General features: G+C 36.2%; 1 protein-coding gene across 1 annotated transcript in view; it reads left to right on the forward strand.

Moving 5' to 3' along the window:
* Positions 1 to 19948, forward strand: part of SCAMP1 (secretory carrier membrane protein 1) — a 115327-nt gene extending 95379 nt beyond the window's left edge. The window contains 2 exon segments of the mRNA NM_001134112.1: positions 997 to 1114; positions 17172 to 19948. Of these exon segments, the coding sequence (NP_001127584.1) occupies positions 997 to 1114; positions 17172 to 17336 (283 nt within the window). The 3' untranslated portion in view covers positions 17337 to 19948.
* Positions 19949 to 20556: the final 608 nt, after the last annotated feature.

Below are 20556 nucleotides of genomic sequence, written 5' to 3' on the forward strand. Positions count from 1 at the left end.
TCTAGAATGCTTGTACTATTTTACACTCCCACCAACAATTATGAGCAATTTGGTCTCCACTTCCTCACCAGCATTTATTGGTTATTACTTATTATTTTAGCCATCCTAATAGGTGTGTAGTGATATCTCATTGTGGTTTTGAACATCTTTTCATGTGCTTGTCATCTTTATGTCCTCTTGGTAAAATGTCTCTTCATGTCTTTTATCCATTTTCTTAATTTTTTTATTCTGTTGAGCTTTGAAAGTTATGTATATTCTAGATGTGAATCCTTTGTTGAATATATGGTTTATAAATATTTTCTTTCATAATTCAGCAGAATTGAAAATAAACATTTAAAAAAATGTAATAATAGGCCAGGTGCAGTGGCTCACGCTATAATCCCAGCACTTTGGGAGGCCCAGTCAGGTGGATCACGAGGTCAGGAGTTTGAGACCAGTCTGACCAACATGGTGAAACCCCGTCTCTACTAAAAATACAAAAAGTAGCCAGGCGTGGTGGCACATGCCTGTAATCCCAGCTACTCAGGAGGCTGAGGTAGGAGAATTGCTTGGACCCAGGAGGTGGAGGTTACAATGAGCCGAGATCACGCCACTATACTCCAGCCTGGGCAACAGAGTGAGATTCTGTCTCAAAAAAAAGAGTAATAATAAACTCAAAACTCATAAGCTTAAAAAATGTACAGCTTAAAAAACGTACAGTCTGGAATTAAACACTTGAGCCTCTGGAGTTTGGTTTGCTTTTGAATTTAGGCTATGCCATTTATAAGCTGTGTGTCCTCGGGCAAATTACTGAATGTCTCAGTTCCTCATTTGTCAAATGGAGATTTAAAACAGCATCTATTCTATTGGGTGGGTTGTGAGAATTAAATGCATTAATACACATAAAGAACTTGAATATTGCCTGGCTGATAGGTGTTGAATATGTGTTAGATATTATGCTGTTTTTAAAAAGTTTACATTAACTTTTGCCTAATTACACTTTTTATTACTTTTTAGTGGTTGGATTTCATCCCTTACTGGTCTCAACCAAAATATTCCTGTTGGAATCATGATGATAATCATAGCAGCACTTTTCACAGCATCAGCAGTCATTTCACTAGTTATGTTCAAAAAAGTAAGTGAAATTTTATGTCTAAATTTTTATAGTGAAGGTGATGTAAAGTTCTCATTTTCCTATTGCTATAATTTGGTGTAACCTGAAGCCATTTTATCGTTATTGTACAAGTTTGCTCTCTGAGGATTACTTTTTACAATTAAAAGTTATGCATAGGTACATTTTAGAAAATTGCATCACATTTTAAACTTCAGTAAAAGGGGAATATTTTAAAATCATTTTAACTGAAGGCTTTCATGAGTTAAAAACTCAGCCTCATTTTTAAAATTTGGATTTTTAAATATACTCTAAATTTCTTTTTTTTGATATGAAGCATATTAGCCTGATTAACAAATAGAAGTAAAATTATTATGTGGTGTGTACATTTTATTCATATATATCTCTTAGGTTTTTGTTTTGTTTTTTAATTTTTTGTTATAAATTCAGAGGGAACATGTGCAGGTTTGTTACATGGTTATGTTGCATAATGCTGGGGTTTGGGCTTCTATTGAACCCATCACCCAAATAGTGAACATAGTACCCGATAGTTTTTCAAGCTTTGCTCTTCTCCCTCCCTCCCTTTTGGAGTCCCCAGTGTCTGTTTCCATCTTTATGTCTGTGTGAACCATTTGTTTAGCTCCCACTTCTGAGTGAGAACATACGGTATTTGATTTTCTGTTTGTGTGTTAATTCACTTAGGATAATGGTGTCCAGCTGCATCTACGTTGCTACGAAGAACATAATTTCATTTTTTAGGTGCTGTAGTATTTCGTGGTGTATATGTATCACATTTTCTTTATTCAGTCTACTATTGATGGACACTTAAGTTGATTCTATGACTTTGCTATTGTGAATAGTGCTGCAATAAGCATATGAGTGCAGGTGTCTTTTTGATAAAATGATTTCTTTTCCTTTGGTTAGATACCCAGTATAGGGGGATTGCTGGGTTGAATGGAAGTTCTATTTTTACTTCTTTGAGGAATCTCCATACTGTTTTCCACAGAAGTGGAACAAATTTACATTCCCATCAACGGTATATAAGCATTCCATTTTCTCTGCATCCTTGCCAACATCTGTTGTTTTTTGACTTTTTAATAATGGCCATTTTGACTGGTGTGAGATGGGAATTATTGTGGTTTTGATTTGCATTTCTCTGATTGGTGATGTTGAGTTTTCTTAGGTTTGTTGGCTGCTTGTATGTCTTCATTCAAGAAGTGTCTGTTGATGTCCTTTGCCTACTTTTTAATGGGGTTGTTTTTTTTTCTTGTTGATTTGTTTAAGTCCTTTATACATTCTGGATATTAGTCCTTTGTCAGATGCATAGTTTGCACATATTTTCTCCCATCCTGTAGATTGTCTGTTTACTCTGTTCTTTCTTTCTTTCTTTCTTTCTTTCTGTCTGTCTGTCTGTCTGTCTTTCCTCTATCTGTCTCTCTGTCTTTCTGTCTTCCTGTCTTTCTTTTGTGAAAGAGAGTCTCACTCTGTCACCCAGGCTGAAGTGCAGTGGCTCAATCTCAGCTCATTGCAATCTCCGCCTCCCAGGTTCACACAATTTTCCTGTCTCAGCCTGTTGAGTAGCTAGGATTACAGGTGTGCACCAGCATGCCTGGCTAATTTTTGTATTTTTAGTAGAGATGGAGTTTGACCATGTTGGCCAGCCTGGCCTTGAACTCCAGACCTCAAATGATCAGCCCTCACAAAGTACTGGGATTACAGGCATGAGCCACCACGCCCAGCCTGTTTAGTGTTTCTTTTGCTATGCAGAAACTCTTTAAGTCCCATTTGTCAATTTTTGTTTGTGTTCCATTTGCTATTGAGGTCTTAGTAGTACATTCTTTGTCTAGGCCAATGTCTAGAAGAGTATTTCCTAGATTTTTTTCTAGGATTTTTGTAGTTTGAGGTTTTACATTTAAGTCTTCAATCCATCTTGAGTTAATTTTTGTATATGGTGAGAAGTAGGGGTCAATTTTATTCTTCTGCATGTGGCTAACCAGTTTACCCAGCACCATTTATTGAATAGTGTGTCCTTTCCCCATTGTTCATTATTGTCAACTTTGTTAAAGATCAGTTGGTTGTAGTTGTGTGGCATTATTTCTGGGTTCTCTGTTCCATTGGTCTGTTTTTGTACTGGTTACCATGCTGTTTGCTTACCATAGTCTTTTTTCTTTTTTGAGACAGAATCTTGCTCTGACACCCAGGCTGGAGTGCAGTGGCACAATCTCGGCTCACTGTACCCTCGGCCTCCCCAGGTTCAAGTGATTCTCATCCTTCAGACAGCCAAGTAGTTGGGACTAACAAGCGTAAGCCACCACGCCTGGCTAATTTTTGTATTTTTAGTAGAGACGGGATGTCACCATGTTGGCCAGGTTGGTCTCTTAACTCCTGGCCTCAAGTGATCCGCCCGCCTCAGCCTCCCAAAGTGCTGGGATTACAGGTGTGAGCCACTGTGCACTATAGTTGGAAGTCAGGCAATATGAAGCCTCTGGCTTTATTCTTTTTGCTTAGGATTGCTTTAGCTATTCAGGCTCTTTTTGGTTCCATATGAATTTTAGAATTGTATTTTCTACTTCTGTGAAAAATGATGTTGGTAATTTGATAGGATTGTATTGAATCTATATATTGCTTTGGGCAGTATGGTCATTGTAACAATATTGATTCTTCTAACCCATGAATGTGGATGTTTTTCCATTTCTTTGTGTCATGTATGATTTCTTTCATCAGTGATTTGCAATTCTTCTTATGGAATTCTTTCACCTTCTTAGTTAAATGTATTCTGGATGTGTGTAGGAGAGTGTGTGTGTGTGTGTGTGTGTCTATTGTAAATGGGATTGGGTTCTTTATTTGGTTCTCAGCTTGAACGTTGTTGGTGTTTAGAAATGCTACTGATTTTTGTATGTTGATTTTGTATCTTGAAACTTTTTGTTGGTTTTTTGAGACAGAATCTCACTCTGTTGCCCAGGCTGGAGTGCAGTGGTGCGTGTGATCTTGGCTCACGGCAGCCTCTGCCTCCTGGGTTCAAGCAATTCTCATGTTTTAGCCTCCTGAGTAGCCGGGATTACAGGTGTGGCACCCGGCTAATTTTTTTTGTATTTTTAGTAGAGATGATTTCGCCATGTTGGCCAGTCTGGTCTCTAACTCCTGACCTCAAGTGATCCACTTGCTTTGGCCTCCCAAAGTTTGGGATTACAGGCGTGAGCCACCACACCCGGTCTGTATCTTAAAACTTTACTCAAGTTAGTTATCAGGTTTAGGGGTCATTTAGGATTTGTAACTGCCCAGTTGTTCTAGCTACACTTCTTCCTGTAGAATTCCCATGTCTGTTTTCACAGCTTTAAAAAAAAAAAAAAATCATTACATAGAGGAAGGTAAATTAGTGTTTTTATTTGTTTATTTAAAGTTTTATTTTGTCTTGGATATATGTAATTTTGATATATTTTATATGTATTCAAACATGATATTGAGACCTTGGGAATAACACCTATGTTTTAAATGATAAAGACTTTTTGATAGGTCTCACTTTAAAGAAAATAAGTCCTTATGATTTTTTTTACTATTTCATTACTTGAGAATATGTATGAGGAATGCATAGAAATAATTTTACCTTATATTTAAAACCACTTTGTACTCTTTCAGTACTTTACTCAGACATTTGCCTTTTATCCTTCTCAAAACCCTACGAAGGTTAGACTGTCCGTTCTTCCATATTTTCTCTATTTGAAATTTTTAACTTCTCTTCTGCACCAAACACACATACCATTGACACTCAGCTCTCTAATGTTACTAAATCCCTTTTCCAGTTTTCCTTCTCCTTAACCTCTGTAGCTTTCTATACCACAGATGGCTCCTCTGCTAAGACTTTGTAATGATGTTCTAATTCTCTTGCCTCTCTGGCTATTCTTTCTCCTCCATTTCTTTATACAGTTCATAAATTAAGGTCTTAAATGTAATCGGCTCTTTGTGCTATGCAGTCATTTTCTTTGGGAATTTCATCTTCCGTTATTATTTCAGTTTCTTCTCTACCTAGGTGACCTAGAATCTTGGAATTGGAAAAGATGATGCTTTGCATAAATCTTTAGTTGCATCTTCAATTGGTCATTTTCATCTCCAGTTGTTGATTGATGTCATCTTCTCACTGTAATGCCTCATAAACTCTTCAGTTTCTTAGTGATAGATGTTCCTTTTGAATGTTCTGAGTAATATTCAAGAAGCGTTTATTAAGACCACATATTGTATAGATTCCGTTTAAATGGGCTAATGTCTAAAATGGGCAAATATATAGAGACAGAAAATATATTACAGCTTGCCTGTGGCTTATGGGTGGGGTGGGGAGTGGGGGTAATGAAAGTATTCTAAAATTAGGTTGTGTAGATATTATAGTCACAACTCTATGAATATACTAAAAATCATTGAATTGTACACTTTAAAGGGTAAAATGCGTAGTGTACAGATTTTATCTTAATGAAGCTTTTTTTTTTTTTGAAGAAACACTTATTGAATACCTACTAATGAGATGGCACTAAGCACTTTATGTAATTCCATTGAACATTTTTGTCAGTGCTGTGATTGCTTCTGTCAGTGCTTCCATTACCTCTTTTTTGAGACAGAATCTTGCTCTGTCGCCAGGCTGGAGTGCAGTGGCGCGATCTTGGTTCACTGCGGCCTCCGCCTCCCGGGTTCAAGCGATTCTCCTGACTCAGCCTCCCAAGTAGCTGGGACTACAGGCATGCACCACCACACTCAGCTGTTTTTTTTTTCTTTTTTTTGAGATAGAGTCTTGCTCTGTCACCAGGCTGGAGTGTGGTGGCGCAGTCTCTGCTCACTGCAACCTCCAACTCCCTGGTTCAAGCAATTCTCCTGCCTGAGCCTCCTGAGTAGCTGGGATTACAGGCATGCGCCACCATGCCCAGCTAATTTTTGTATTTTTAGTAGAGACAGGGTTTCACCATGTTGGCCAGGATGCTCTTGATCTCCTGACCTCGTGATCCGCCTACTGGGATTACAGGCATGAGTCACCACACCCAGCCACTTACATTACTTTTTAATTCACTTTCTTAGATACCTTTTTAGTATCTTTTCCATCTTTCTCTTCTTTTCCATTTCCAACCTCAGCTAATCCAGAAATTCTTTTTACAGGTTACTTATATTCCCTCATCCTTCTCGCAGTCCATTTAATATATAATTACTATATTAACCTTAAAAAACCCCAACAAATCAGCACTCTGCAGATTTTTGACGTGGATCTGGGATTGGGAATGGCATTTTGGTGGCAGTGCGCAGAAGGGCTGCATTCAGAAACACCAGCATCGCTAAGGTTGTAAAAACACACTACATGCCATAAAGCCATCAAATGGGCCTTAATAACCTAATGATGAAATCACTTTTATTGTGCTCAGCCATACTCTGGGCCCTATGCAGAACACTTTACCAGTATTATGCCATTTTGTCCTCTCAAAGAATCACAGATTGGGATTATAGTGGTGGTGGGAAGAAGGGCTACTGGTGACATCTCACAGCTCCATGATTCACACTTTCTATTCTAGTCAGACTGTACTGCTCGGTTTCTTCAAATACATCATGTACATTCCTTTGTTCCAGATTTTGTTTATATGATGTTTTTTAATCCATGCATTAATTCATCTTCTCTGCTAGTTGAAGACCTACTAGTATTCTTTCAAGACCCAGCTCCGATCTTGCTGTGTCTCCCAGAATGTTTTTTGTTGCCTTGTATCTTAGGGACCATGCCATTCTCTGTTTTCTTGGGGAAACTTAACTGTCTATATTGCTCACTGTGGGACCTTGGCATAAGCCTTATGGTGCATGTATTCTGGGTACGCAGCTGTTAAGCACCTCCCGCGTGAACAAGTCTTTTAGCATTGGAATTAGATGAGAAGAGCAAGAGTTTTGCTTTGGAACCATACAACTCAGGTTGAAATTTTGACAGCTTCACTTACAGCTGTTTGGCCTGAGACAGACTCCTGTAACCACTCAGGTTTAGTGTCCTCAACTGTACTCCAAGCTGCGTGAGAGTGGAGACCTGTTCTGTATGCTTTTAGGTTGTATTTCTCACATCTGGAACAGTGACATGCAGTGATTGGCATGTGATAGGCACTCAGATATTTGTTGAATAAAAGAAGGAATGGGAAGAGTAACCACTTTCATAGGGTTGGTGTGAGGATTAAATGAAACAGTGAATATAAACTGCATAGAACAAGGCCTTCTCAGTTAATAGTTTTCCTTTCTGATCTTGACCTTTTTATCATTTTATATTCAGGGTCTGGTTTAGTGTCCACTTTTGTTTAGTAGATGCCTTTATCAGTCAGCATGCTATCAGAAACAAAGAATGAAGAGGTTAATTGCGGGGAATTGGCTGGTGAGGTCAGTCTGATATCAAGAGGGCAGGCCGGAACTCTCAGGCAGAAGCTGAAACTCTGGTCCACAAGTGGGATTTCTTCTTCCTCAGAGGAACTCCAGTTCTGTTCTTAAGGCCTTTCAACAGATTGGATGGGGCATACCCAGATAATCTAGAACACTCTTCTTAAAGTCAGCTGATGGTAGATGCCGATTACATCTACAAAATACCTTCACAGCAGCACCTAGGTTAGTGTTTGATTGAATAAGTGGAGACTGCGGCCTAGCCAAATTAACACATAACACTGACCATCACAGCACCATTCTTTGGAGAATTCCTTTATTATTTCACGTGTATTATTGAGGGTGTTTTATAGAAGTAGAAATGTAATACATTTAGAGTGTAGTAGAGGGTTTTGTGGTGTGTGGCAGTTTTCACTCATTTGTTAAACAGCTGTTATTGAGCATATATTATGTGCCAGGCACTGGGCTGTGCGTGAGCTCAGAGATCACCTGTTGGTGAGGAAGAGAAACAAATTGGTGGGCCCCCCAATTCAGTTATTTAATGGCCATGATAGAGGTAAGTATAGGGAGCAGAGGGACACCTATCAAGTTTCGGAGGTCTTTTTAAGTATTGCCTCAGCTGAGATATAATGATGGCTGCTCATCATTATGGTTATCTAAGCAAAAGAATAAGGGACAGAGAAGAGGATAAGAGGGATAAGGAGGTACCAGCGAGTGGGGATACCACGTTCACATCTAGTTGTAGGAAATAACATGGCAAATTCAGGGAATTAAATGTAGCTCAGAATGGATGGGAGATAAAACATGGTGTGTGAGCTGGGGCTAGAAGAATTGTAGGTCGTTGGTGTTGGAAGATGAAATTGAACACGTAAGTATAGTTTTTTCCTACAGGGTCTTGTTAAGAAGTTTAAATCTTCTCCAAAAAGTGGTAGTGAGCCATAGAAGAGTTTTAAGGAGGAGAGTAATTGAATTGATTAGATTTGAATTTTAGAAGCATTTATTCTGAAATACATTTGGGATTTGTGGGGCCAAGCAGTGGTACTTGGAAACACTTAGGAGACAGGCTAGGAAGCTGATTAGTAATGATGGTGGCCTGAACTGAGGAAATGTGAAGAAAATGTAGTCAAGAGAAAATGAGCAGGTAAGGATTAATCCAACTTGGGCCTGGAAGTAGGGGACAAGATAAGACTCAAGGATGACACCCAGGTTTTTAGATGATGGACCATTCAAGAAGAGAGTACAAGAAAAATGGTTTGGGGATCAAGATGTTTTCCACGTTGACCTTGAATTTGGGGAGTTTAAATTAACTGATGGGGCATTAAAATATAAATATTGAGTAGGCTTTTGTATATATGAGTCAGGAGCAAGGGAAGAAGTTTAGGCTGGATTTCTAGACTGGAAAGTATTGACTTATTGAAGTAAATGAAGCCTAGAAAGTGTATGGAGTCAGAAGAGGGCTTTGGTGGGAATACTCACAACAATTAAGACTCTGCTGTGGGTGAAGTATGAAGGGAACTTTAACCATCACTGGCAGTGGTTGAGGAATGTGTGGCACAGATGATCAGTAGAGCCAGGGTGTGGAGGAAGTGTTTATTCTGTAGCTGTTCTATAATGAACTACTCTGTGCACACTCTGAATACTTTGACTAGCGGTCTTTTTCCTTTCCATTTTCCAGGTATACAGTTTTTCAGGATCCACCACACAAAGGAAAAGTTATAGAACGGTGCTCATATGCCAGGCATTGAAAAGAAATATGACTTTCTCAAATAAAATAAAAGTATTGATATGGATATCATGCAGCATACTCTGATATTTTGTTGTTGTTGTTGTTTTTTACCTCGTAGTTAAAGAAGTTACCAGAACTTCTGTTTATATGTGTTCACAAGTTCCTAAACTTCTCTGGGTCTCAGATTCTTTATCTGTGAAATAAGGAGTTTAGATGAGATGATTTTCTGTATGATTTTATGAAGTACATAAAATAGGGATACTATAAGCTAAAATATAATTTGCACCAGCTTTCGTATTTTAATAGCAGGCATTTCTCTTGCTGTAATAGAAATTAAGATCCAATTTTAAAACCCTAATTTTTCTTTTTTAATTTTCTGTTTCACACTTGATCAAAACTGGCAGTTTAATGACAAAAAATCCTTTGCAGGTATGTAGCAGTATTTATAACCACTAGGGGTCAGGCTTTTCAAGAATAGTTAATGCCCTCTAACCGTAATCTGTGCACAGTTTTGACTCTAGAATTGTTGGGTTTTATTAAGCTGTTCTTCTCTTAAGGTAAATGTGCTCTGTCCTATATATTTATCCTAATTGAAGTGAATAGGATTTTGGTAATTTCGTTGGCTTTCTGTTGTCTTGCATAACTGAAGTAGGTCATCGTTGGTGCTGCAGTGCCCAGTATGAGATTGTGCTATTTGTTTCCCCCACAGTGTCGTTTTATACTCCACATTTCAAATATTGAAAGAATATATGTCTCCTGTACATCTACATGGAGAACGGTCTAGTTTAGTCCTTATCTTTCACAAATAGATTTCTTGTTTTCTTTCAGATTATTTCCAAATGGGGTTTTTTCAAAAGGTCCTCTTTCTATTAGAACTATTAGAAAGAATTGAGTAATGGTTTTGGGCTAAGCGCAGAGTTGTTATAAATGTGTCAAATAACAGTAAATGAATGCATCACAGGAGACTGTGGATCGGGGAATCCAAAACTTTTCCCTTCTGTTAATTGGTATAAGAGCTAGAATAACTTAATATGGAAGTAATTAATAGATAATATATCATTTGTATTCCTTTTGGGACCTGGTTTTGAATGATTATCACTTCCATGAAATTTGTTCATAGACTGTCATGTTCACATTAAATAGTTTTTAATAGTGAATTTTTTTGCATTTTGAAAGAATTTTAGAAAAAAGTTATTTTACTACTTTAAAAAACAAGTTTTCTGAAGTGTTTCAAATCTTGTTTATTTACTACAGTATATATTCTGCAGATACTCATTTTTGTGGGAGTGCTGAATTGAGTCTATGATACAGAACACTGTGATTAAGTCTCACTAGTTGGTGTTTTATGGTAAATGCTTGTGAAGACATCCTATTATATATAAAGTGATAGTTTTCTTAGGTGAAAAGTGACCCTTACAGTTATCCCTCTATATCCAGGGGATTGGTTTCAGAACCCACACATCCATATACCAAATCTATGCATACTCAAGTCTTGGAGTCAGCCCTGCAGAACCCATGTATACAAAAAGCCTTCTGTGTACTTGGGTTTTGCATCCCATGAAGACCGTATTTTCTATCTGAGTTTGGTTGGAAAAAAATCACATATTATAAGTGGACCTGCCCAGTTCGAGGATTATCATCTATACTTTCTTTGAAAGCATTGTTATAATTCACCTCTCCCCCTTGTCTCTTCCACTTTGTAACTTTATTTATGACCTAGGATAGAAAGCTGATAATTCCACTGTACTATTTTTCTATAGTCACAAATAGGCATGCTGCTTCTCTCTCAGAACCATTCAGCACTGTTGTCTTTGCTGACTAGGAATCAATTCTGGATGGTTCACAATATCTATTAAAATACTCATCCAGTTACTTGTCACCTTCTTCTAAGGGACACAGATAGAGTAATACTTTTGAATTCCTAGAAAAAATTGGCACTCTTGAGCCAATTGTTTATATCCTGTCCTCGGTTGATACTCTTAGTATATTCACCAAAAAAAAAAACTTCACCCCCAATTTTAATTTTGTTACCTTTTTCAATAAGTACTAAGCTAGCTACTTAATAGATCCCAAATCTAGGTTACTGTAACTAAATTATTATTAGCTTAGGCATCTTCAAATTTGCTAGATTTGGTAGATTGGTGAGTATTTATAATGCTGTACATATGGCACTTTCATCTAAGTCATCTTTATATGCATATTTTTATCAGCTTTATTGAAATATAATTAACAAACAGTTCACCCATTTAAAATATGCGGTTTAGACTGTGAATGGTGGTTCACACCTGTAATTCTAGCACTTTGGGAGGCTTTGTGGGGCCGAGGCAAGAAGATGACTTGAGGCGAGGAGTTCGAGATCAGCCTGGGCAACATAATGAGACTACCCTCCAACCCCTTACAAGACATTAAAAAAAAAAAAAAGCAGCCCAGGCATGGTGGTGTGAGTTTATTGTCCTAGCTGTTGGAGAGACTGAGGTGGTTCACTTGAACCCAGGAGTTTGAGGCTGCAGTGAGCTATGATTGCATACCACTACACTCCAGCCTGGTCTACTGAGTGAGACCTTGTCACTAAAAAATACAAAATAATTAAAAAAAACCTAAAGTATACAATTTAATGGCTTTTGGTGTATTGTATTTGTTTTAATTGTGGCAAAATATGTATAACATAAACTTTGACATTTTAATTATATTTAGGTGTACAATTCAGTGGCATCAATTACATTCACAGTGTTGTACAACCATCACTAATGTCTGTTTCCAGAACTTTGTATCACCCCAAACAGAAACTCTAATCATTAAGCAATAGTTTTATTCCTCCCTATTCTCAGCCTCTGGCAGCCTCTAATTTGCTATGAATTGCCTATTTTAGATATTTCATATAAATGGAGTTATACAGTATTTTCCTTCTGTACTTGGCTTATTTCATTACCATAATGTTTTCAAGGTTCATCCGTGTTGCAGCATGTATCAGAAATGCATTCATTTTTAAGACTGAATAATATTCCATTGTATCTGTATACTACATTGTTTATCTGTTGATGGGCACTTGAGATTTTCCCACCTTTTGGCTATTGTGAATAGTGCTGCTGTGAACATTGGTGTACAGGTATCTGTTTGAGTCTTTGCTTTTACCTCTCTTGTGTACATATATACCCAGGTGTGGAATTCCTATGTAGTCTTATAGTAATTCTATGTTTAGGTTTTTGAGGCACCGCCAAACTCTTTTCTGGAAGGACTGTATCATTTTACATTCCCACCAGCACTTTCTCTACATCCTTGTCAACACTTGTGATTTTCCATTTTTCTCATTCCAGCCATCCTAGCAGGTGTGAAGTAGTATGTCTACTTTAAAAACATTTAACATCTGAGGTGACTGCAAACTAAGCATTTTACTTTGTAACACAGGTATAGTCTCCTTAAGCCATATTGCACCTATTTGGTACCTTTTAAAAATTATTATTAATGAGGACAATTTTGGAACATTTAATCCCCAGCAGGTAGTAATAATAATTATTCAGTGGCTTCTACTGCAGATTACTAAGCTGTGTCTTTTAGGGGGTGTAACAATGAGTAGAATTAGTTCTTGCCCTTAGGCAAGTAAAAGCATGTAGGATATAATACGACATGGACAGAAACCCTGTAAAAGAAGAAGTACATACATGCGCCCCAAAATGTACAAAGGATTGGCGGTACTCTCAATAGGGAAAGCCATAGCTAGTTCAGGCACAAAATGGCAGACAGAGCATTATTTGAGATAGTGCTTAAAGGGTGCATGAGATTTCGACATGGTGAAACTAGACCGGCAATTCAAGGGGTTTCACAAGGGATATCTGACACATCTGTGGGCAGGAGGGTTCATAGAGGGTTTCCAGAAATTTCAAACTGAAAATATTAGGTTTAAAGGTCCATACTTTTTTAAAAACTCAAAACAAGAATTTAAAAAATATATTTAAAAAACTCATTTGTTTTTATTTTCCCAGCTTTTATAAAAGTTGAAATAATTTTGGCATGACAGGGATCTTAATAAAAGCCAGTTTCTTGAAATGGTATTCTATATGTTTTAATGAAGACATATGTTTGGGTTATTTAAATAAAGTGCCATTATTCTTTACTTCCCACATGATACAGTTTTTCTGTGTCATACACCACCAAGCATATACTGTCTCTGAAGCTGCATTAAGGAGGCAGGACTCCTGCATTAAGGAGGCTGTGACACTTTGGCAGATACTTAAAAATTAATTTAACTTATGTTAGTGTAACTCATTTATATACATTCTGATTTGATCTTTAGGAAAACTCAGAGGAGCAGATAGTGTAACAAATATTCTTATTTTATGGGAAGCAGACTTGAAGTTTTGAGTGGTGGCCAGCCAGCTAGAAAGTAGTGGAATTAGTAGATACCAAATTTAGTGCCTTTTCTATGATTTTCCTAGAACTAAATATTATTTTAGGAGTAATGCAGTTCTCATAAGTAGAAAAGATAGTATTTAAGTTGTTTAATTTTTTTTTTTGAATTCTCTAGGCTATTCTGCATTTATGGAATTTTCCACTAGGTAATATGCATTCAGGTCACATACAGAGTGAGATTTTCTAAAGTGACAGTACAGATAAAAAGGCTGTGCAACTTGGTGATAATTGTGCTCCATTTAAGCAATCATCAACTGGTGCATTTTTTTAAAGATAAATTGGATTTTATCAAAATTGAAATCTTTTTTTTTTTTTTTGATACTTTAAGTTCTGGGATACATGTGCAGAACATGCCGGTTTGTTATGGGTATACATGTGCCATGGTGGTTTGCTGCACGCATCAACCCATTATCTACATTAGGTATTTCTCCTAATGCTGTCCCTCCCCTTGCCCCCCACCCCCAAGTTGTGTAATGTTTTAAAAAAATTATAGTACTTGGTGTCAAAACCTTGTCCCTGATATCAGCAGTATGAATTATCAATAGATACCATCTGAAACCCTGGAGGGAAGTAATAAGCTTTTAAAGATGTTGATCCTGATGATTAGCCTGTCATCTTTCATGGGGCCCTGAAATCAAGAATCCACCCTTTTTCACATGGATATAATGGATTTAATACAGTATTTAGCATTATGCATTGTATATGTTTATGTGGTCTTTTCCCTCTAGGTGGCTCTCTGGGTCTATATAGATATAAACTATTGAGAAATGTGGCTATTCCTGCCTTTATTTTGCTTCTATGTTCTGTGGGACTGTGAATTACATTTTAGTAAACTGTGAAGCCCATGAACACATAGTATCAGCCACTCAATTTAGTGCAAGTTTGAAAAAGGAAATAATAAAGCAAATAAGAATTAACATTTATTTATTACGTGCTCACACACTTGGGGGAAGAGGGGAAGAGACAGACAAGTGAATCTGTAATTGCATTGCTCTGGTTGGGTCTAGTAAGTAAAGAAGGTTGATAAGATTTCTATAATACACTTCATTTTCTAGGATCCAATCATTTGTACTCACTTTGAGATAAGTGTCTAGAACATAGGAATAGTGATTTATCTGTATCTTTAATTTTCCATAGAAAACTTGGTTTTAAAAAGGAATAAAAATAATTACTTTTATACTTAATGATAGTGCTAAGGTACTAGGGGAAAGGAATCTTCGGATTTACCAGTATATGTATTTGTCAGTGCTCTCTTTCTTCGTGACCATTTGACACTTTGATCTGTAGTAATATGGTGTTTGCTTTTACCACTGCATCAGAAGCACTCAGGGCTGTCTGGGTTATTTTTGTTTTGTACCGTGATAGATTTTCATGCATTAACTTGCTTTCTTGATAGTTTTTCTGATAGCTTTTCATGTGTTAACATGCTTTCTTCTCTTGGCATCAGTGAGAAGTATCTGTATCTGGTTCTTCCCTTTCCTCTCCCAGTCATTCCTTCTTCTTGTGGATGCCTCTTAAATAGTGTCTTTTTTAAAACAATTTCAATTTTTATTTTAGATTCAGGGGATACATGTACAGGTTTGTTACAAGGGTATATTATGTGATACTGAGGTTTGGGGGACAGTTGAGCCTGTCATCCAGGTAGTGAGCATAGTACCCAATTGGTAGTTTTTCAACTCTTCTCCCCCTCCCACCTTTCCCTATCTTTTAAGTCCCCAATGTCTATCATTGCCATCTTTATGTCCATATGTACCCAATGTTTAGCTCCCACTTAAAAGTGAGAACATGTGGTATTTGGTTTTCTGTTTCTGCATTAATTAGGTTATGTACTTGATTTTATTCTCTTTCTACTCTGGGTTGTCCATAGACAGTTTCATAAATGCCAAGGTTTCAGCTATCATTTATTTGTTGTTTTAGTCCCTTGGGGCTGCTATAACAAAAATACCATAGATTGGGTAGCTTAAACAACAAATAATGATTTCTCACAGTCTAGAGGCTGAGAAGTCCAAGATAAGAAAGACACTGACAAATTCAGTTATCTCGGGGAGGCCAGCTTCCTGGTTCATAGACAGTTTCTGTGTCCTTATGTGATGGAAGGTTGTCAGAGAGCTCTCTGGAGTCTCTTTAAAAAAAAAAAAAAAGAAGTTCTTTTTGGAGACATGTATTGCCCAGTTTGGAGTGGAAGGCTGGGACCATAGGTGTGTGCCACCACACTGGGCCTTGGGGGTCTCTTCTATAAGGGCATTTATTCCATTAATGCAAGCTTCACCTTCATGGCAAAATCACCCCTGAAAAGGCCTGCCTGCTAATACTATCATATTGGTGGTTGGGATTTTAACATAAGAATTTTGGGGGGAACACAAACATTCAGTCCATAACATATGCCGTTGGTTTCCAAGTCCATGTCTTTAGCCCATTCCTCTCCTAAGCTTTGAACCAAACCTTTACCTGCCTGCTGTGGCAGGCCTAGAGTAGGTTGTCAGTAGACTTGGAATGAATGAACAAATGTTTAGAACTTATCATCTGCCTTCTCCCCAAACCAGCCTATCCTCTCTTTTCTCTGTCTTCTTGAAACTACTTCCCCAAATGTAAGCTTGCTTTGAGAATCTTTGACTCATTCTTCTTTTTCTTACCTCACAGTTACCAGTTCCTATCCAGGTTTGGAAAAAATACTGACTTGGATGCATTGGCCCTTCCCTAAGCCTGCTTTGATTGCATTCCAGTCAAGCTTCTAATTTAGATCCAGTCACAGTGCAGTGTAATTACCAGTATCTTTCTGTCCCCACTCTGCAAAGTTTGTGGGCATATAATTAATAAATGTTTGTTATTTCCTTCTTGAAATTTGTGTTAAAATAAGTGGCTGATGTTATGTATTGATGGACTCATAGTTTAATTATGCAGGTTTTAAGACATATACTGATAGAAAATTTTTGAACTCTACTCCTGAAAATAAATTCCAAGATTTGAGTGATTAATCAGTATGGAGAAACAATTCCCAGAAGTGTTTCTTTGTGCATTCTTTAGGACTTGACCGTACACAAAAAGTTAAATTGTATACAGAGTGCATAGCGGCAATATGTTGAAGGACATAGGTAGTGCTTGGTATATTAAATGATAAAATGATCTCATTTGATTATAATAGGGCCTGTGGTGTATATATAGCTAAAATGGAAATAGATAAGGTACTGTTCTCTCTGAGTAGTCTGGGGTAATAAATTAATGTATTGTTTCTTGTTATTATGTTTAAACCATTTCATTGTAATGCTGTAATAATTTCACTTGACCAATTGGGTGCAGAGGAAAATAGAACTTTTTGCAGTTGGCTAAGAAGTTCTTTATTTTTGGTTTAAATTAGCATAATTATCTCTTCTGCTTGGAGAAGAAAAGGAAAACCTATATTAAGAAAATGTTTAAATACAATTATTGTGTGTCAGTTTGGTGGCTAATATTCTTGATCTTAGGAATCATGACTACAGTCTGTTTTTATGTTTTGATTAATGTTGAGATTAAGAGCTGCTGGAAGTGAATGTGTAGGTTGCTACTTACCTTCTCCCACTTTTTCTGCCTCTGTAGGTACATGGACTGTATCGCACAACAGGTGCTAGCTTTGAGAAGGCCCAACAAGAGTTTGCAACAGGTGTGATGTCCAACAAAACTGTCCAGACCGCAGCTGCAAATGCAGCTTCAACTGCAGCATCTAGTGCAGCTCAGAATGCTTTCAAGGGTAACCAGATTTAAGAATCTTCAAACAATACACTGTTACCTTTTGACTGTACCTTTTTCTCCAGTTACTGTATTCTACAAATATTTTTATGTTCAAAACACACAGTACAGACAGCATGGATATTTCCTGTTCACTTGTGCATGGGCTAAAACCAGGAAAACTTCCTTGTCTTATTACTTTACCTAATAGTTTCTTAATATTTCAGTGCCCCTTGCAGAAAAAATATTACATGCTAAATAAATATTCTCCATATTTTTTGGGGGATGACATTCAGTGAATTATTTCAGTGGTGACCCACTGAAAATTAATAATGGTACTTATGATTAAAAATGCATTTAATACTAACTGCAGTAGTTCTTTCAAGAATCTTTAGAGATAAGGATTGCACATTGGAAAAGTAAACCATGTTTCATTCCTTTTTCCCTATTTATATTGAAAGAAATAGGCCAGCAGAGACTTAGGGATTTTAAATTGGCTTGCTTTTTAGCTGTTTCAGTCACCAGTGAAGAGCCTATGTGCATTTTGTAGTAGATAATGTAAAATTTGTCATCTTTTTCTTTTCTTTTTTTTAGAATAGCTGATATTTTGATAACAATCTCTAATTTGCATGGGCACCACATTTCTTATATTAAAAGAATTAGTGTTTTGGCTTCTGTACTGCTTATGGTTGTAGGATTCAGGGGTTAATGGAATCACAGAAATGATATTCTACAGGAATTTCTTTTAAATAAAAAGTTTGGGGGTGCAATATAAGAAGTTTATATAATATGCAGTACATTATCCAAAAGAGAAGGTAGTTAATGCAGTAGAAAGTAGTGGTAATAATTCCTTTTTAAAAAAAATTTCGGTAGTCATATAGTAACATTTTGCTATATGAAAACTTTGGTATATTCTGTGGTTACAACTAAGATTGTGTCTGGCAGCTCTTTTTTGGGGATGTGTGTGTGTGATTTTTAACAGAGGTATTAAAGGCTAGCCTAACTGTTGTCTAAAAAGAATGTACAGTATTTAAGGGATTTTCCTTTTAGCTTTTCATCTCCAGTGGCATTAAACATAAAAAGACCCTGGCATTTTTTCATATACTTGAATCCCTAAATGCACCTGTCTTTCACTTTTTGAGACAGACTGAATATATCTAAAATTTCCAGCAATAAAAAAAAAGCATTTAACTTGCACCAAGCAAGAAAATATAAATACAGTTAACTGCATTAAGATAATCACATTAAAATTGTTACTATGCAGCACAGAACTTCATTCTTATAGTATTCTTGGGTTCAAACTTTGAATCAATTTTACCACTGATTAAATGACTCAAAGACATCTGTAAGTCATGCTACTGTGTTTTGAAAGTCTTTAACTAATTTAAGATTGCAGAATGATAGATAGTGATTATTCAATTAGATTTTAAGTAAGGATTGTGATATTAGAGGCTGGAAATCCTTATTTTTAAAAAAATCAGATAGGCATAAATAGTTAAATCACTTTCATTCTCCCCAAACCTGTAGTTACAGAAAAAGTTTCATGCTAGAGGTGGGATGCCAAGTTTTCACTATCCATGAAGCAGCGCTGCATGTCACTAGGTAACACAGATCCATCCAGATGGTGTTTACATTTGATTTATTTGGGATCTTATTGACATCAGGTATACTTGGAAGACATTTCTTTTATTCTTCAGCATATGAATTTAAAGCTGTTTTTTGTAAATATTTCTAATCAGCGATAATTTCTACCTACATTCTCAACCAACTTAGCCAGTTTGTTTTTCAGAGCCTGTAGTCTTATTGGAAATCTATTTTATCAGTGTGCTTTATTGAGTGTAGATTTTGCATACATTCAAAACATTAACCACAAAATACAGCAAGTGCACCTATATTCACCATTAAGTTATATCCCAAGTCCATTTTTTTCTATACACTACAAACAAAAGATATATTAGAGACTTTTGAAAAATGCTGAAATACTTTGCTTCAGAATTGGAATGTTTATATTATGTAGAAATCCTCAAAGGTAGTATTATTAAATAGCAAAGAATAATTAGAACCCACATACCTTTTTTGTGTGTGGATGGGGAAAATGTTTTAAAATCCAGTTATTTAATACAAGTTTGAGAGAGAAAATTGTTTTTTAAAAATACATGTGCATTGAAATGATGGCAATGCTGACAGTATGATCAAGTATGAAAGGAGCTTTAAATTCTTTTATTTACTTTTCTCTCAGTAAATTGTTAAATTTTCACTCAGCAAAAGATTGGCATTTGTTAGTGTTTTATATTTAGTACTAAAATCACAGTCATGAAATCATAGTCATAAAATGGTCTTCACATAGTAGTCATCTGTGTCATTTTTCAGTTTGTAATATTAAATTATGGCTATTTTATTTCAAACTAAAGTTTGAACACTGGAAAGTCATTACTCAGTGATTTGTAATTTGGGACTTGGATTATTTATCTAGAAATGTTTGTATATTTTGTCAGTAACTAATATTGCGCTGCCATCATGGTGACTGTCATGGTTCTACAGAAATGCCCTCCATGTGTCCCTCTAATGTTGCATGTTTCAGTGGGTTGGAAGTTTTGTATATTTATTGTATTAACACAGAGTGTCATAAAATAAAATGCTGTTTACTGGATGTTTGTTTGTATAATTTTGAACACTATAATAGCAATTCAGAGACAGACATTGTTAAAGGTTTGATGTATATAGAAATTCCATGTTTGATTTTTAAAAATATATGTATAAGTCTGTCATGTGCTATACAAAATAATATGAAAGACCTAGTTAAAAATTCTAAGCAACATAAAATGACCATTTTTCTGTTGCATTAGACCTTTACAGGTAATGGAACATGAGCTTCACCCATATTAAATATTTTGGCCCCTTTAAGGTCAAAATACAGATCATCTAGAAGTTAGATTCAAAATGGAAAACCTATTCATGACTCAGATTTTTCATTGTGGATTAAAAATGGGTGTCTCTGTACTAGTATTGTATTTATTCAATTGAACTTGTATTCTGATTTTTAACCTTGCTACTATTGCTGTTTTATGTACTGATGAAAGTACCTATTTGTGTATATTGGATTTTTCACTTGGTTAGCTAAAGAAGATGTAAAAATATCTAAAATAATGTTCATGGTGAATCTTATTTTGAGAAATACATGTTAAAAAAGGAACACTATTCTTTATTTTCTGGGTGTTATATTTAAAAAAGCCAGTTTGGATTTTTACACCTAATT

Source organism: Pongo abelii, chromosome 4 (assembly GCF_028885655.2).
Source record: "Pongo abelii isolate AG06213 chromosome 4, NHGRI_mPonAbe1-v2.0_pri, whole genome shotgun sequence".
Taxonomy (NCBI): domain Eukaryota; kingdom Metazoa; phylum Chordata; class Mammalia; order Primates; family Hominidae; genus Pongo; species Pongo abelii.